Below are 17,359 nucleotides of genomic sequence, written 5' to 3'. Positions count from 1 at the left end.
CTTTCAGAAGAAAAAGACACGAAAGCAGTTACTGGTGTGGAACCCTTACAAAAGGTACTAATATATACACTTTAGGTAGTAATATGTTCCATTTAGGGGTAAACAAGGTATTTTGAATGGGTTCTTCCCCAGTAACAGCTCTGGGAAATAAACTTTAAATAAATATTAAAGGTACACTCAGCAATTTTAAATAAAGAAATAAATAGTAAAACTAACTAAATAAATAAAGCAGTGCATTATTTAGCCTTCACTTTCTGAAACTGCACTTGTTTGATTTGATTCAACTTGAGAAACTAAACCATTAAACTAAAACCATTATTTTAATGTATTCTAAGGTCATTTTAATTCATTTAAATTCATAAAAACTGTATAGACATTTTATGGATTTGGGGAAATAAAATGCAAATAAATAAATAAATAGAGCAATAATTAAAACTATAGCCATAAAATGCATTTTTCTTTAAAAAAAAGAAAGAAAAAGAAATGCTAACTGGAATAAATATAATATTATTATTATTATTATGTCAGCTAGTCACCAAGGCAACATTTCTCATTTCCATTTAGTTTAATTTGATGTACTAAAATAGCTTAAATTGAAAAAAAAAAGGTGAATAAAAACTAAATGTTATGTTTTTGGGGGTATGGATGAATAAATGAATAAATTCTTTAATTAATAAACTATAAAAAAATGATGTTACTTGAAATAAGAAACCTTAATGCATCCTTGACAAATAAAATATATTTTGAAAATTATTTTGATTCAGATAGTTGCCAAAAGAACGTTTTTGATTTTCATTTAGTTCAATTTGATGTACTAAAAAAAATTAATAAAAACTATACAGACAAAAACAAAATATATACATATTTACAAAAAATTGTATGTACCTAATGCTAAACCGAACTATGAAAATGGAAAATATAAAAACAAAAACTAATTCAAAATCAAGTCTATAATAATATCTCAATGATTCTAAAATAACTCTGGACTGCTGTGTGGTAACGTGGTAACTATGTGTTTCCTCCTGCGGACTGCCGGTCATGTTTTATGTTTACTTACTACGACTGTGTCCCGTTTAAAGCAGAATGTGTGTGACTGTGCTGTGTTCTGTCCTGTAGATGGATGAGATTAAACTAAAGGAGCGCGCTGTCTGTGGGCTGGAGAGAGAGCTCAGCGCTCAGGCGGGCCACACGTGGAAACTACAGCAGCAGAAACAGGCTGTAGACACTCAGCTGGCCTTGCTGCGAGACTCCAGCCCCAGACGAGAGGGCCCTTATTCACCCGCTGCAGGAGACGCAGCAGAGAGCACAGCTAACCTTGTAAGCACCTCTCCTTCATTACTACACCTTCACTGCTTTCACTGTACTCACCTACTCGATCCGTTTTCCTCAACCCAGATTTATAGCAATATAAAGCACAACAGTCAGATTTCTGAAATATTTCCCATTCATATTTACCATAGAGAAACCGCTTTTGAGCAATAACATGTAAAGTTTTCAAGACAGACCTAGCGTGAGCTATTAGGTGATGGTATATGTTTCTTTAAAAGTTGGACCATTTTTAAAAAGGCATGTCAGACATATTAATCTGTATGTGTGGAAATTATGCAATTCACTTCAAATATAAGATTTTTTCAGATTTTTTTGCCTGTGTCAAGAGATTGTAGAATGAGTAGTTCATTCATTCATAACAGTTGTTAAATATACAGTTTTGTACATTTGTGACCCTGGACCACAAAACCATTCTTAAGTCGCTGAGGTATATTTGTAGCAATAGCCAAAAATATTGGGTCAAAATTATAGATTTTTCTTTTACGCCAAAAATCATTAGGACATTAAGTAAAGATCATGTTCCATGAAGATATTTTGTAAATTTTTTACAGTATATATATCAAAACTTAATTTTTGATTAGTAGTATGCATCGCTAAGAACTTCATTTGAACAACTTTAAAGGTGATTTTCCTCAATATTTCGATTTTTGCACCCTCAGATTCCAGATTTTCAAATAGTTGTATCTCGGCCAAATATTGTCCTGTCATAACAATGCAAAGCTTATTTATTCAGCTTTCAGATGATGTATAAATCTCAATTTCCAAAAATTGACCCTTAAGACTGGTTTTGTGGTCCAGGGTCACATTTGTCTTTTTGAATGATTTGTAGACTACCAATTAAATGTGGGGTTTTTGAATGTATATTTTATTTTATTTGAAAGAAATTAATACTTTTTAATCATCAACAGCACATTCAATTGATTAAAAGTGACAGTAAATACATGTATAATGTTACAAAAGGTTTCTATTTCAAATAAATGCTGTTCATAATTAAATATATCTATTAATTACAGAACCAGCTAATCAGCATATTAAAATGATTTCTAAGGATCACGTGACACTGAAGATAGGAGTTATGATGCTGAAAATTCACCTTTACCATCACGGGAATAAATTACATTTTAAAATATATATTCCAACAAAAAAAATAATTTCAAATTGTAATAATATTTCACAATTTTACAGATTTTGCTGTATTTATATCAGCCTTGGTGAGCATGAGAGACTCTTTCAGAAACATATTGTTTTTGTTGTTCATTTTGGAGCTGGTTAGTTTTGGGTTAATGGCTTATTTTTTTTTTATTGAAAATATTTTAAATCCCAATGGAGAAAATAAATGGGGGGAAAAAACACTTACAGAAACAAGGTTGATAGGAAAAGTGGTCAATGACTGTTGCACTTTACTGTTTATTATTTATCAGCTATGCTGTTATTCAGCATCAGTCCTTGAAGAACCTTTAAAGATTTAAGATTCCAATCCACAGTAAGAACATAAAAAGGTTATTAATGTGCATGTGGTATTAACTTTATGCACAACAGACTGTCCTTGCTTGATTTCAAGAGAAAGAAAATGTTATAAAAGTGCACAGTATGGCCCTTAAAAAGGTGTTGATTTGGAATTGTGCATACAGTTTTGTGCAAAGGTTCAAGGAATGCAATAGATCTGGGTTTGAGGAAAATATTGCTTGTTTCATCTGCTGGAGTAAACCCAGATCTGTCCCGGGATCCTCACTAATGTCCTGTTCTTTCCTAACACATTACAGCATTAGGATCATAATTACACCTCTTATTGTCTGCGCAAACTCATCGATAACAACATTAACAGCAGTAACTTTTTAACACTTAGTGTTTCTACTCAATTAACTTTTGTTAGTAATGTTTGTATCAGAATGATCATCAAAAACAACATTAATTTGTCCATTATCATTAAGTCTTAATTGAATTTATTATTCTGCACCTAAATAACCCATTAACAGCATGAGCTACCATATTTCTAAATGCCAAATGCCTGCAGTTTTAGCTTGTGCTTGTTAGGTTTATGCTTTTACATATTTCCCTGCACACATGATCAAAAATGTATTTAAAACAACTTTATTTGCAGAGTCTCCTGCTGCGATGTGAATAAGGGCCTATTTAGTTTGCTATATATTCTATTTTAATTCTTTCTCTGGAGTCTAACAAAGAAACTTGTAATATTCGTCGTCTTTACAGTGGATTTACATTTATGCATTTTACAGAAGATTTCATCCAAAGCAACTTAAATTGCATTGCATAAGGAATTGTGTTTCTTAGGATTGCACCATGCTTCTTGTTGAGCTACAGAAATTGCGTAGGAATATATATATAGCCTAGTTTTTAACAGACAATTCACCGATGTGGTGTGTCGCGATATTAACTTAGATTCGTGATTATTAACTGAGAACTGCAGTGTTAATTTTAAAGCAGCTGTTTATCATTTATTGCAGTTTAATAGTATTTACAATTATTGAAAATATTATTACAAGTTAAAATAACTGTATCTAGTTGAATATACTTTAAAATGTAATTTATTTCTGTGACGGAAAGCTGGATTTTCAGCATCCAACTCCAGTCTTCAGTGTCACATGATCCTTCTGAAATCATCCTAATATGTTGATTTGCTCTTCAAGATGCATGTATTATCAGTGTTTACATTATATTACATTACAGAATATACTTTTTTAGTATTCTATGATTAATAGAAAGTTCAAAAGAACAACATTTATTTGAAATATCAATCCTTTGTAACTTTATAAATGTCTTTAGTGTCACTTTTGATTAATGCATGCTTGACTTTTTTTTTTTTATAATATAATTTGAGTGCTGTATAACAGACTTGTTTCACCGGTGTGGTGTATCAACATATTAATTGTACAAAGAAAAACATTATTTAGTCTTAAAGCAGCTGATCATCGTTTCTGTGGCACTAAACTGATGTTTAAAAAAATTATTGCTTATTTCCAACAAGTTGAAACTCTCCTCGGCTTGCCCCTTGTTTAGTCAAATATATAATGATATAAATATACAGGTATAAAAATAGATTTAGCTGTGAGATGGGCATTTCACTCTGTCATCATGCAGCAGAGAGCAGCCGGCTGAAGGTGTGAGTGTGATCTTTCCCACATTTCACCTTCTCAGGGCTGTTAGGAAACGCATGGATGCTCACACTTTGTATTCACACGTGCAGTTCTATATCCGAGGCTTGTTTCCCAGCAGCAGAACAGCAGAGAGATCCGTGCCTCTTGCTGTATTTGTGTTGCTGTGGGTTTGATGTCTGCTTCTGCTGTGGTGGAGCTGCTGCTTTCATTTTCTCTGCAGGAGAAAAGATGGATTTGATCAGTGACCTTTCAGCTCTTTGTCAGATGTGGCCACGCCAGAGCACTCTGACTCTGTTCCCTCCTCCGACTGTTTCTACGGTTACCTTGACATAATGGAATATTTCCTAAATGCAGCAAAACCAAATGGAATTTAAATAAAATAAAAAGTGTATATATCAAGACTTTGATGATAGATTAACATAAAAAAATATATACGAGTGAAGAGTGTTTTTTCCAGTTACCTGCAGTTGGTTTGTTTTCCAGATGCAGCAGTTGGATGAGAAGGATGCTCGACGTTTCCAACTGAAAATCGCAGAACTGAGTGCTATTATCCGCAAACTGGAAGATCGCAATGCTCTGCTTTCAGAGGAACGCAATGAACTGGTGAGTCTGTGCTAGTGTGAAAATGTTTTACTTTTTTTATTTAATTTTATATTTATTTTGTCATAAAATATTTATTTTCTGTTTATTTATTTGCTAAAATATTTATTTATTTTATTGTTATGGTAAAAAAAGAATAATATTTTACTTTATGGTAAAGATTCTTTATTGTATGTTATTTGTTCTGTTTTAATTTATTATGGTAAAAATATTTGTTTATTTTATTTACTTATTATAGATCTATCTATCCATCCATCCATCTAATTTGTTTACTTTTGTCCAAAAATTAATAATCATTTTTTTTTACAAACTGTGACTGCTTTGTCTTCTTTATTTAGTTTACTGTAATATCAATTAAAGAGTGTTTTTGCCTTTCTAAGTGCTATGTGATAGTGTGAATGTTCTCTGTAATGGTGGTAAGTATGTGTGCAGTGATGAATGACTTCAGTGTTTCCTCCTCTCAGCTCAGACAGTCTTACAGATCGATACAGAGACAGAGTGATTTAAACATGGCAGCAGAAACCTTCAGCAAGGGTTAGGACTCTCAATACAACCCTCAACAATGTTCAAGTAGATCGAAATAGCCCAGTCGGCTTCTCTATCGGTTTAGATTTCATGTCTTAAACTCATTTTCCAACTAGTTAGACAGTCTCAGTTCTTCAAATGTGCAGTCCAGGTCATTTACTTTTGCAATATCTGATCACAATTTGAAAAATTGCGTTGTGTTCAAAATAAGTAACTGCAGGTTTTATTTGTAAAAGTATATTCTGAAATCAGTAGCAGTATAGCCGTCCTTCCTAAAGGAATGATATTCATGCATTTTTAAATATCCAAATATTATTTAGGGTTACTGCATGCTTTTGCCACATCAGCTTGTTTGCGTTTGTGCCCAGTTAAAGCGTCTCCGTGAAGCTGAGAGCCAGTATAAGCCATTACTGGACAAGAACAGGCGTCTCAGCCGCAAGAATGAGGAACTGGTTCATGCATTGAGACGCATGGAGAACAAACTGCAGTTCGTCACTCAGGAGAACATCGAAATGGTAATGAAACTCACTGAACATGTCTGTATTTGCATAGGATGAGCCCTTTTTAATTGAGAGACTGTATAGCATATTTTTAGTTTTAAGAATTTATAGTTACATCACAGGAACTTTTGAAATGAACTATAATAGAGGGAAAAATTAAATATTATATTGTTGAAAATCAAATGTTGACCAGTTAAAGTTCTTAAAATACTGATGTTGATTAAAACAAGTTTTTTGACACACAAACTGCCAAAAGCTTGGGGTTATTTTTTTAATTTTTTTAAACCGATGTCTTTTATATTCACCAAGGCTGCATTTATTTGATCAAAAATAAAGAATAAAAACAGACATATCGTGAAATATTATTAAAATTTAAAATAACTGTTTCCTATTTTAATAATTTTAATATGTAATATCGTCTTCAGTGTCCCATGATCCTCCAGAAATCATTCTATACTGATTATACATGTCTTTATTATTTTCAATGTTGAAAAAAAGTTGTGCTGCTTAGTATTTTACTGGACACCATGATACTTTCAGGATACTTTGAATACAAATAAATAAATAAAAAAAGTTTATTTGAATATAAAATCTTTCGTAACATTACAGAAGTCTTCACTGTTACATTTCATCAATTTAATGTTTCCTTTTTTAAATAAAAAATCCTGCTGCCCCCAAATTATCCTGAAGGCATCAGTATTTTGTTTGCTAATGCAATCTTATTGCTTGTATTAAATAAATGCACCTGCTTTTCTGCAAATGAACAAATCAAAATAGTTCCTCTTGGAAATGTAGTTATTGCAGTAAATGCATGATGAGAGGGCTGGTAGAGCCGGTTCTGTTTTGATCAATTTATATCCAGCAACTGCTCCACTGTCATTAGAAATAATTGGCCATTTCCAGCTCGGACACATTACTATAATTTAGATTGATTCCCTAGACAAAAGAAGCATCCATCTGCCTGTTCTACTGCATATACCTGTTTATATATGTTTGATACTGAAGTAGTCTTTTCAGATGAAGTCCACACTATTTGCATCAAACGTTAGCTTTGAATACTGAAGCATCTTTATGTAGCACGGTCGTGTTTGCATGTAAACAATTTGTCGGTTGAGTCGCTCAGCATCCAGCAAGTACACTGCCTTGTTACTGCTCATGTCTAAATGATCTGATAATTATGACAGCTCATCAGACACGAGTAATTATCTGTCAGCAGTATCTGTGCACACATCCGGTCATTTGGTGTTTTATTTTGCAGCGAGAGAAGGTTGGGACGATACGCCGGCCCAGTTCTCTGAACGATCTGGATCAGAGTCAAGAGGAAAGAGAGATAGAGTTTCTCAGACTACAAGTGCTGGAACAACAGAACATAATCGACGATCTGTCCAAGGTATCAGCATTTCTTCTCACATGGATGCACAAAAAAGTATTTTAAAAGCCACAATTAGATTAGGAATTAAATGATATGGGGTCAATTTTAAAAATTATACATGCAAACTGTGTCTTGCTGTTCTCTGATCAGTCTGGTTTAATTTCCAGGCGCTGGAAACCACCGGATACGTGAAGAGTGTGATAGTGAGTCATTTTGCCTCCGGGAAATATTCAACCTGTGAAATGCTAAAATATGTTTTTGCATATGAGCGCAATACATGTTTCCTAACAAAACCCAGATGAAAAAGTCTGCGGAAATATCTGTTTTCTCAAAGGGTGAATGAAATTAGCAGCTGAAATGAGTGGGTAATATACTCACTGTATGTGAGGTTCAGATATAATGTAAATACAGCTGCGTACATTTCTTTCTTTCTGTAAGACTGGAAGTGTAGGGGAAACAGCAACTTGTACTTTATGGAAATGAGATGTTCATGTATGATAGAGAATCTGATGCAAGTTCATGTGTTTTGTTCTTTAATTTAATTGTTTCTCAGGAGAGAGACATGCTGCTGAGATACAGGAGACAGGACAGCCTACGCAGGAAGAAGCCCTTCAGAACCTGTAGGGTACGCAGACATCAGGACTGAACTACACATGCACATTTCATTGTCAAACACTTTTTTTTTTTTCTTTCTTTTTTTAAGTGCATGGAAGATACACGCAAGAAGGTAAAAAAAAAAATCACAAACATTCTGGCAAAGTAAAAAAAACAAGAAAGCCTTTTATAAAGTAGTTTCCCCATTAATAAAAAAAATCAATTTTAAATCCGCAAAGAATCAAATAAATACATTAGAGACTCGGTGTTGTTTCCAAACAAAAGGAAATATATCGGTATCAGTATCAGTATCGGCCTAAATGAGATGAAAAATATCGGCATATCGGATATCGGCAAAATCAATATCATGCATCCCTATTATTATACAGTACTGCATAATTCCGTAATGTCTTATTCTTATATACAATTTACTCATACATTGCATTATTCATGATTATGCATTTTAAGATTAATTATACATTCCTTTTTATAACCATAGTGTGTGTATAGAATATTTGCTTGAAATTTTGAATTTTATTTTTTATTTGCTTATTTTGTTTAGTTTTGATAATCATATACTTTTAATAATTATGCATGAATTACGCATTTATTTTATTATCATATTTTATGTATGAAATATTTAGTTTAAAATATTATTATTTTAGGTTTTCTTTTTCTATTTTATTGACTGATTGACATCATTTAATACACAATAAATGCATAAATATGCATTTATTTTTATATTAGTATTAAAGATTAACATTATAATTATTGTATAATGTTGTCATTTTATGATTAAGCACCACTGCACCATTGATTAATCCTAGTGATGTTTTATTTGTTTGTTTTTTAAACATATTAATTTATGCAACAATTAACATTAACCCTGTGGTTCTCACAGAAACGATCAAGAAATATATTTAGATTATATTTTTATGAAGAATATTTTTAATTTGAGCAAATTTAGAATTTTTTAATTCATAGTTTATTTTTATTTTATTATTATTATATTTGTCTTTTTCCTGTATATTTAAACTTCTTTGGGTCAAAAAGGTTTTTAAAACTAAATCTCTCTCTTTCTCTCCATAGCCGGTGGTGGAGACGTTTTTTGGCTATGATGAGGAAGGCTCTATAGACTCGGACGGCTCCTCTATTTCCTACCACACAGACCGAACACCCTGCACGCCAGACGATGACCTCGAAGAGGTGCGTGTGTGTTTTTGTGTGGGACTGTGAACTATAACCATAAACCTGTCATCTCTCTGTGCTCAGGGAATGCTTAAGGAGGAGACAGATCTGCGCTTCCGTCAGCTGACGATGGAGTATCAGGCTCTTCAGCGAGCTTACGCGCTCCTGCAGGAGCAGGTGGGAGGAACGTTTGATGCAGAGAAAGAGGTCAAGGTAAATCATTTAAACATGCCAGCCATGAAATATTTATATTCACTCTCTTTACAGTAACAACAACATCTCAGCTATTAGCAGATGGCTGTATAGTTCATCATATGAATATGATTCATTTTGCAATATTACACCAAACACAATGCAATAGTGTCGAGTTTTAAAAGCTTTTTTGACCACAACGATTGACAGGACGTTTTGTCAGTCACTTGTTCTCCATTTCTGTAATAATATCTCTTCGGTACAAAATCCAGCTTCACAAGACATTTGCACCCCCCCCCCCCCAAATTGTCCTTGTTTAACTTAAAAAAGTTAAATAAAAAATCAACATCACCATGAAATCAAAACATACCACATTATTCGAAAGAACAAAATATTTGATTATTATTTCATTTATATGAAATGCACCTTTGTGGGTAACATCATAAATTCCATCTTAGTTTTCAACTCCTTTCCTCCAATCACCTTTAATCAACATTCTGGTAACGCCCACTTTTCACAATCCAATTAATTCCTGAAAATCAAAATTAAGTCCCGACCTACATTTGTTTCCTAACTGAGTATAATATTTTACTCAAAAACACAAAAGTAAAATGGTTAACGGATTGCTTTTTTTTTTTTTCTTTACAGATGTGCAAAAATGATATTTGTTTGTCTGTTTTAGACTCGAGAGCAGCTTCATGCCGAACTGATTCGGTACCAGACCAGAATAGCAGATCTGGAGTGTGTTCTAAGTCATCAGGGACAGGTAAAACACCAGCACTGTTACCGTTAGAACTGCAAAATAACTCCATTTAAAGAAATAGTTCACAAAAATGAAAATTGCTGAACATGTACTTACCCCTCAGGCCATCCAACATGCAGAAGAGTTTGTTTCTTCATTGGAACAGATTTGGAGAGATTTAGCAGTACGCTACTTGCTCACCAGTGGATCCTCTGTGTTAAATGGGTGCTGTCAGAATGACAGTCTAAACATCTGATAAAAACAAAACAATCCACAAGTGATTTGTTTCTTACAAACATGCAACATTTCATTTAACAAGATGTCGATTGATGGACTGGAGTGGTGTGGATTACTTCAGCTGTTTGGAATCTCATTCTGACGGCACCCATTCACTGTACAGGATCCAGAATGTAATACAAAGCGAATCAAAACTTTTGGACCCCATTGAAAGAAATATAATTGATGATGAATATGTCTTACGGTGACTTTCCAGAAGTCTTTGACTCTCTGCCTAGTTTTTTAATACTTTTTTCCACCCAAGTGCCACTTATAGTCTAAATCAAGTTTTTTTTTTTTTTTTTTTTTTTTTTTGTGGCAACACACACACATGATGACAACCCTAAAAGTAATCCCATATATTCTGTGAGTGAAGAGAATGTGAAAGCCGGTTAGAGGTCATACATCAGTCTGGGCTGTGAGGGGTACGTGCGCAGCTGAAATTGCTCTGGGATCAGAGATGCACTGAAGGAGTCTGGGAGAGTGTTGGAGAGGATTTTAGACGATAAGATCTGCTAGCGTTGAATTTTTTAAATCATTTGCATTCATATTATATGCATTTTTCAGGATATGAAGTGGATTGAGGAGAAACAAGCTTTGTATAAACGCAACCAAGAGCTTGTAGAAAAGGTGGGTGACGAACATCACAATCAGAGCGTATTTTCTTTTGTTTAAAATCTTTCTATTAAATCTATTTCTATTAAGATTTAAAGTTTGACCTGTATGACTTTGGGAAAACTTTGTGTAAAGACGAAAAAGGCTTCTTTATTCAAGTTACAAGGGCTCCAAATTATGGGAATGACCCAAAAATGAGCCTCTTTCTGTAGTTAAACAGTGGTTTTAATTAATTTCATGAAGCCAGTTTGAGGCAGTGAATGCAGCTCATTTGTTTCACAGACAGTTTTCCTGTCAGTTGCATTGGTTTGTTTTACCCCACGCTTTGTGTTTTTTGTTCCCAGATTAAAAATATGGAGATGGAGGAGACGCGACTGAAAAATGAAATTCAGGATGCAAAAGACCAAAACGAACTCCTGGAGTTCAGAATTCTTGAACTTGAAGTGAGTCTGACTTGAAGCTCTTTCTACTCCAAAACGTGTCATGTGTTTGCAAGTATGTCAGACACAGATTTAAACTTCTGAAACAGAAGAAGAATAACGATGCTCTTTTTTTTTCTCCAGGAAAGAGAGAGAAGATCTCCAGCCATAAACTTCCAGAACATCCATTTTTCCGAGGGCATGAGTCCCCTGCAGTTGTACTGTGAAGCAGAGGGTGTTACCGTGAGTTGCCCTGAACCTATGCCTCATGTCTCCATAGAGAGACCGGGGCTAGTTGTCACATGGGGGAAGTTGTATTATGTAACTATAAGATTTCACAGTCTATTTACACTAAGTGCAAACAGCCCACCTTGTTGATATACATAGTATTTTATATTTGATTAAATAATGATTTAATATGAAAACCTATATATAGTAATACTGTCAGTAATCCAGCACAGATCTAATCTGCTGATGTCTGGAGGAGAATTCGTGGTTTAATATCTCTCAATTAAAGTCTTTCTCACACCACAGGACATTGTGATCACAGAGCTGATGAAGAAACTCGATATTCTGGGGGATAACGCCGTAAGTGTATGTTGATTTCATATGTAAATGTGTGTGTTTACACATGCCTGGGTGTGTTTGGCACACATACATATCTCTGTCACTGATGTCTCATCTTTTCATTGGACGACACGCACAGAATCTGACCAATGAGGAGCAAGTGGTGGTTATTCATGCCAGAACAGTATTAACATTAGCCGAGAAGGTGTGTCTTTTTAAAATAAGTTTTAATTTCATGTTAATTTCATGCTGATTTGATGACTGTTTCATGTTTTTGTCTCTTGATGTCTCTTGTGTCCAGTGGTTAGAGCAAATCGAAGTCACCAAATCAGCATTACAGCAGAAAATGTTGGACATCGAAAGTGAAAAGGTAAATGTATTTTAAATGCATTACGCACTTTAATTTCCTTAAGTTACTACTTACTTATTTTAACCCAAAATAAAAAAAAAGTTTAGAAATAAATTACAGTTTTATAAGAACATTAAGCCTATTATGTGTACATATATATATATATATATATATATATATATATATATATATATATATATATATATATATATATATATATATATAAAATTTAAACACATACTTTTTAAAATAAATAGTATTGTTCTAACAACAGGCTTATTTTTTAATGTACATTTTTTATATAATTTAAAAATATAATAATAATAATATGCAGAATTACTTTTGTGAATGCTGTTTTAACATCAAAATGATTATTTCCTCTTGTCATTTTCCTCCTAAGGAGCTCTTTAGCAAACAAAAAAGATATTTAGATGAGGAACTAGACTACAGAAAGCAGTCTTTGGACCATGCACACAAGGTAAGGACTGTACATCAGATAACACATGGCCAATAATCCATATAGCACTGCGGAGGAGTTTTACTCTATTATGAGATGCAGTTCTGCCCTCATGTGCCCCCTGGTGGTGAATGCATGCTATCTCTGGCCCACACCCCTCTGTGTTTCTTTCAGCGTATCCTTGAATTGGAGGCGATGCTGTTTGACGCTTTGCAGCTGGAGGAGACCGGTGGGAAGGTGTCCGAGCTGCTGAGCGAGCAGGACCGTGATTCGCTGAGAGAGGCTGTGGATCAGTGGAAGAGGCAGGTCTTGAGTGAATTACGAGAGAGAGATGCACAGATACTCAGAGAGAGGATGGAACTGCTACAACATGCTCAAGCGGTATATACTTCTGTGAAATATGAAAAATAGAAGTGAAGTGAAAGAGATCATGCTTATTTCTATTGCAATGTGCTGGTTTTATATATATATATATATATATATATATACACACACAATTTTTTTCTGCAGTGAATATACAATTCAATATTTAGTATTGGCCATTTGTTGCTGTTGATTGATCTGTTTTTCCTGTCTCAACAGAGGATAAAAGAGCTGGAAGAATGGATAGAGACACAGAAGCGACAGATAAAGGAACTAGAAGAAAAGGTAATCATATAGAGCAGAGCACTCATCTATCATTTTCTGTCAAGGTCAGAACAATCATCTTCGCCAATAATATTTTTGTCTTTATATAAATTTAATGTTTATTTTATTCTCTCTTCTTTGTTCCATTGTGTTGTTTTTTGTCTTTTGTTTTTGTTCCCATGTTCAGTTTTTATTTTTATTTTTATTTTTTTCTTTAGCCTTCATTCTTTGGTCGTAGATCTTCCAGAAAGCAAGAAACGGTGCCATGCGCCTCAGTGGACTCTGGTAATACATGATAATTCATACACATTATAGATTATAAGAAAAATATACTCTATATCACTCTTTGTCCAGAACATTGTGGCTGAAATTGTAAATATAACAAAATGCCAAAACTATGCACCAAAATAATGTAGTTATATCATCTATTGTTAAATCATAAACTAGAAAAAGAGTTTGTCAAGACTTTGAATGTTGATACTGAACGTTTACAACATTTTGAAGGTTATAAAGTATAAGTCATATGTAGTTTAAGGACAGTTTAAAGAGATTTGAAGACTGAATATTAAAAGCTTTGTGGTGTTTGTTAAACATTTTAAAGAAATAAATATAAAATGATCAAAAGTCGTGGAAAAGACATTCACAAAGTTACAAACGATTTCTATTTCTAAGACATGCTGTTCTTTTTAACTTTATATTCTTAAAAGAATCCTGAACAAATATATATACAAAAATAATTCTGAAAAAAAATATAATAATAATACGAAGCAGATTTCTGAAAAATCATGTGACACTGAAGACTGGAGAAATGCTGCTGAAAATTCAGCTTTGCATCACAGAAATAAATTCCATTTAAAATTATATTAAAATAGAAAACAGTTATTTAAAACTGTAAAAATATTTCACAATATTACTATTTTTACTGTATTTTTGATCAAATAAATGCAGCCTTGATGAGCATTAGAGACTAAAACAAATCCTAGGTTCTAAGAGTAAAAGTTGTTTTTGTTTAGCTCACAGGCCTCAAGTGTTCTTCTGTACCAGAGGAGGGTGACACACGTGTCATCAGGGGTCCCAGCCATCTCTTCTGTGCTGATACGAGACTTCAAACTGCTCACATCAACTCTGGAACATGGACATGGAATATGGTGCTCTCATTCTTGTGGACTAGAACTGTTTTTATCCTCCTGAACTTTGCTTTGTGTGACCTCTGTGCGTGTGGAATTTAAGGACTCTTAAATTGAAACGCTCTCTCCTTTCCCTGCTAAGCAGGTGGTGCTGGAGGCTGCTTCCCTTTGGAAGCCTGATGGAATGAGAGGTGTTACGTTCAAATCCTTCCTCCCACTGTTTACACTCACTCTGCTTCGGTTCCGGTGGTACAGTACGTCTGGTGTTTGCGTGGTGGCGCTCGCCCGCTCCTGTGCATTGAGAGAAGTGGAACTGAAAGTTTAATCCTGGAATTAAAATTATGTCTGGTTTTCTAATGTACAGGAGCAGTGTTTCAAATAAATTTCTCAGAGGAAGAGGATATTTCTGCGTCTTTTTCTGTTCATTGAAAATAAAGTGGCACAGTGGATTACATGCGTACCTCTGAACAGAAGCTCAAAGTAAGGTAAGCTTGATGTGTACATGCTTCATTGTGTGCGTAAAGCAATTCAACGTTTACATAATATTTCTTCTGTCAAATACAGACAGTAATTCAAAGTTATTTTTCTAGATTTCTTTCACGATTTTGGGTCAGGTAAATATAAATGTATAGAAATGCATAGCCTGTATATAGTAATACTCAAAAATAAAGAATAGCAATAATAAACATTAGTATAGTATAGTAGTACTATTTAAACATTTAAATACTACACTTTATATATAATACCTTTGTTTAATATATTAATAATAATAAATTATATATATATGTATATTAAAGATAACATGTAGATCTTATAAATATGTGAGTATATTATTATTATCATCATCATCATTATTTGTTGAATGCAAATTTAGTTTATCTGTTTGTCCAAGGGGTTTTAGTTCAAGAACTCAGGTGGTCTTTAATGTCAGCAGCAGTTCTGTCAATAGAGGGCGCTACAGAGCAGTTTATCATTTCAAATTATTAGGGTTTTTGACAAATTTGCAAAACTGTATTTTAAAGTCTGATTTGTCAGAATTTCTTGAGAAATATTTTAGTGTCTAGCAGTACATATTAAGACGTTACTAAAGAAGCAATGATGAGGTCTTGCACCTACCTTGAGTTGATGTTTTTAAGCTAAACTTATAGAATTTCAGTTGTTATGAACCTGCTGTGTTGCTGAGCTCATATACTTTCCTGTCTGGTCAAATTCAGCTTTGGCATGGACGAGAGAGATAGTGAAGGAGGAGAGGAGATAATGGTAAAATCTAGGTTGTCCGCCTCCGGCTGCTTCTTCCATCTCGCTCTGTTACATCTTGCAACTAAGAAATGCCACAGCCTTACAATCAAAGAGAAACCCAGGAAGCGGAAGGCTCCGGAATACGGGCTGCAGCTCACAGATACTCAGGAGTCCTTTGTGTTTTCAGAAATAAGGAAATTAAAATAGATGTCTTTTACGATCACGTCCTTTGAAGGTTCTGCTTAAGTATAAAACATGCAGGAAAACCAATTTTTGCTACATGATGTGAATTTAAAAAGAGCATTTGATATGGAAATAAACAGCATGTTTAGTTTATTCACACACACTCTCCTACTAAAACTGGTTATGAATTTATGATTGATTGTGTCTGTTTTCACAGTTTCATTGCACAGTAGTTGACGATATTTTATAGATCTGTTTAGACGCCATGCGTGTAAGAAGTGCTAAGATCATCTCTCTGGTCTGGTATGAATGGAAATCATGTATCTGTTATATTAGTTGAAATGCAAACCCTCTTTCCTCAGGCTATTGTTAGACTGCAGCTATTGTGCTTTTATATGATCCATTCCGGCTGTAAAGTGTTTTAACGCATTCACTCCCAGAGGTATTCAGCATATGGGGCAAGAGTCTTCTCCTTTGGGCACATCTTCAAGCCTCCAGATGGACTTTCCCAGATCTCCACATGCACAGATGAGACCAGACACACTGTAAACGCCATCTGCAAGCACTTGGTCTGTTTAGCATCTGTCTGTTTAGCATGAAATTGTAATACTTTTTCCTAGTGCAACCTGATGGATTAGAGTAGATTAAAAAAAAGAATAATAATTGAATGCATTGCTTATCATAACAATAGTTTTACATTATACCCTCTATCTGCATTATGCCTTCAACAGTAGACAAGTGGTGATCAGTGATATTCAAAGGGAACTTATGTGGAAACAAAAAGACATTTAAGAAATGTTTAAGATGTATGCACCGAGTTCAGTGCAATGTATTGTGTTCATGCTGCTTTAATACTTTTTGCAAACTTTTGTACTATTTTCAACAAATGTTTTTGATGTTGAATTAATATAAACCAACCTTGTAATTTCATAAATTGTCATTATCTTGACTATACTGACCTTGCATTTAAAATACCATATGTTTATATTTAATACAGTAATACATTTTTTTTTTTTTTTACAATTTTAAATACGGTTTTAGAGCAGTTTCCTTTCATTATCATAATTATTAATAGTAGTAGTATTAGTACTAATGCTGTATCAAAATCATGCATGCAATAGGACATCCTAAAAGTAATATAAGGTGCTGACTTGTGTATATGATTTTTATGCAGCACTAATAAATAAAAACTGCTCTGAAACCTATATAACAATTTGTTTGTATTATTTTATATGCAAGGTCAGTATGTCATAAAATCGCAATTTATGACATTTTTCTATCATTCTTATATTTTTCTATCACTATGCATGCAGCTTTCATGACCTATTTAATTTACATTTAT

General features: G+C 33.7%; 1 protein-coding gene across 7 annotated transcripts in view; it reads left to right on the top strand.

Moving 5' to 3' along the window:
• Positions 1-14,996, top strand: part of LOC306852424 (janus kinase and microtubule-interacting protein 3-like) — a 38,886-nt gene extending 23,890 nt beyond the window's left edge. Inside the window, exons 6-25 of one of the 7 annotated variants that reach the window (XM_079389217.1) lie at positions 1,117-1,317; positions 4,935-5,048; positions 5,939-6,085; positions 7,329-7,460; positions 7,610-7,645; positions 7,996-8,067; positions 9,126-9,242; positions 9,309-9,437; positions 10,099-10,182; positions 11,002-11,064; positions 11,394-11,492; positions 11,613-11,711; positions 12,003-12,062; positions 12,175-12,240; positions 12,337-12,405; positions 12,785-12,862; positions 13,016-13,222; positions 13,424-13,489; positions 13,687-13,753; positions 14,482-14,996. In XM_079389217.1, coding sequence (XP_079245343.1) covers positions 1,117-1,317; positions 4,935-5,048; positions 5,939-6,085; positions 7,329-7,460; positions 7,610-7,645; positions 7,996-8,067; positions 9,126-9,242; positions 9,309-9,437; positions 10,099-10,182; positions 11,002-11,064; positions 11,394-11,492; positions 11,613-11,711; positions 12,003-12,062; positions 12,175-12,240; positions 12,337-12,405; positions 12,785-12,862; positions 13,016-13,222; positions 13,424-13,489; positions 13,687-13,753; positions 14,482-14,522 — 1,947 coding nt within the window. In that variant the 3' untranslated portion in view covers positions 14,523-14,996. Of the gene's footprint in view, positions 1-1,116; positions 1,318-4,928; positions 5,049-5,938; positions 6,086-7,328; positions 7,461-7,609; positions 7,646-7,995; positions 8,068-9,125; positions 9,243-9,308; positions 9,438-10,098; positions 10,183-11,001; positions 11,065-11,393; positions 11,493-11,612; positions 11,712-12,002; positions 12,063-12,174; positions 12,241-12,336; positions 12,406-12,784; positions 12,863-13,015; positions 13,223-13,423; positions 13,490-13,655; positions 13,754-14,481 lie in introns of all 7 variants that reach the window. The other 6 variants (XM_079389216.1, XM_079389218.1, XM_079389219.1 and 3 more) reach the window with 6 other exon arrangements.
• The last annotated feature ends 2,363 nt before the right edge of the window (positions 14,997-17,359 follow it).

Source organism: Barbus barbus (genome assembly GCF_936440315.1).
Source record: "Barbus barbus genome assembly, chromosome: 32".
NCBI lineage: Eukaryota > Metazoa > Chordata > Actinopteri > Cypriniformes > Cyprinidae > Barbus > Barbus barbus.
The sequence above is the reverse complement of the archived record's forward strand: the minus strand, read 5'-3'. Positions and strand labels throughout refer to the sequence as shown.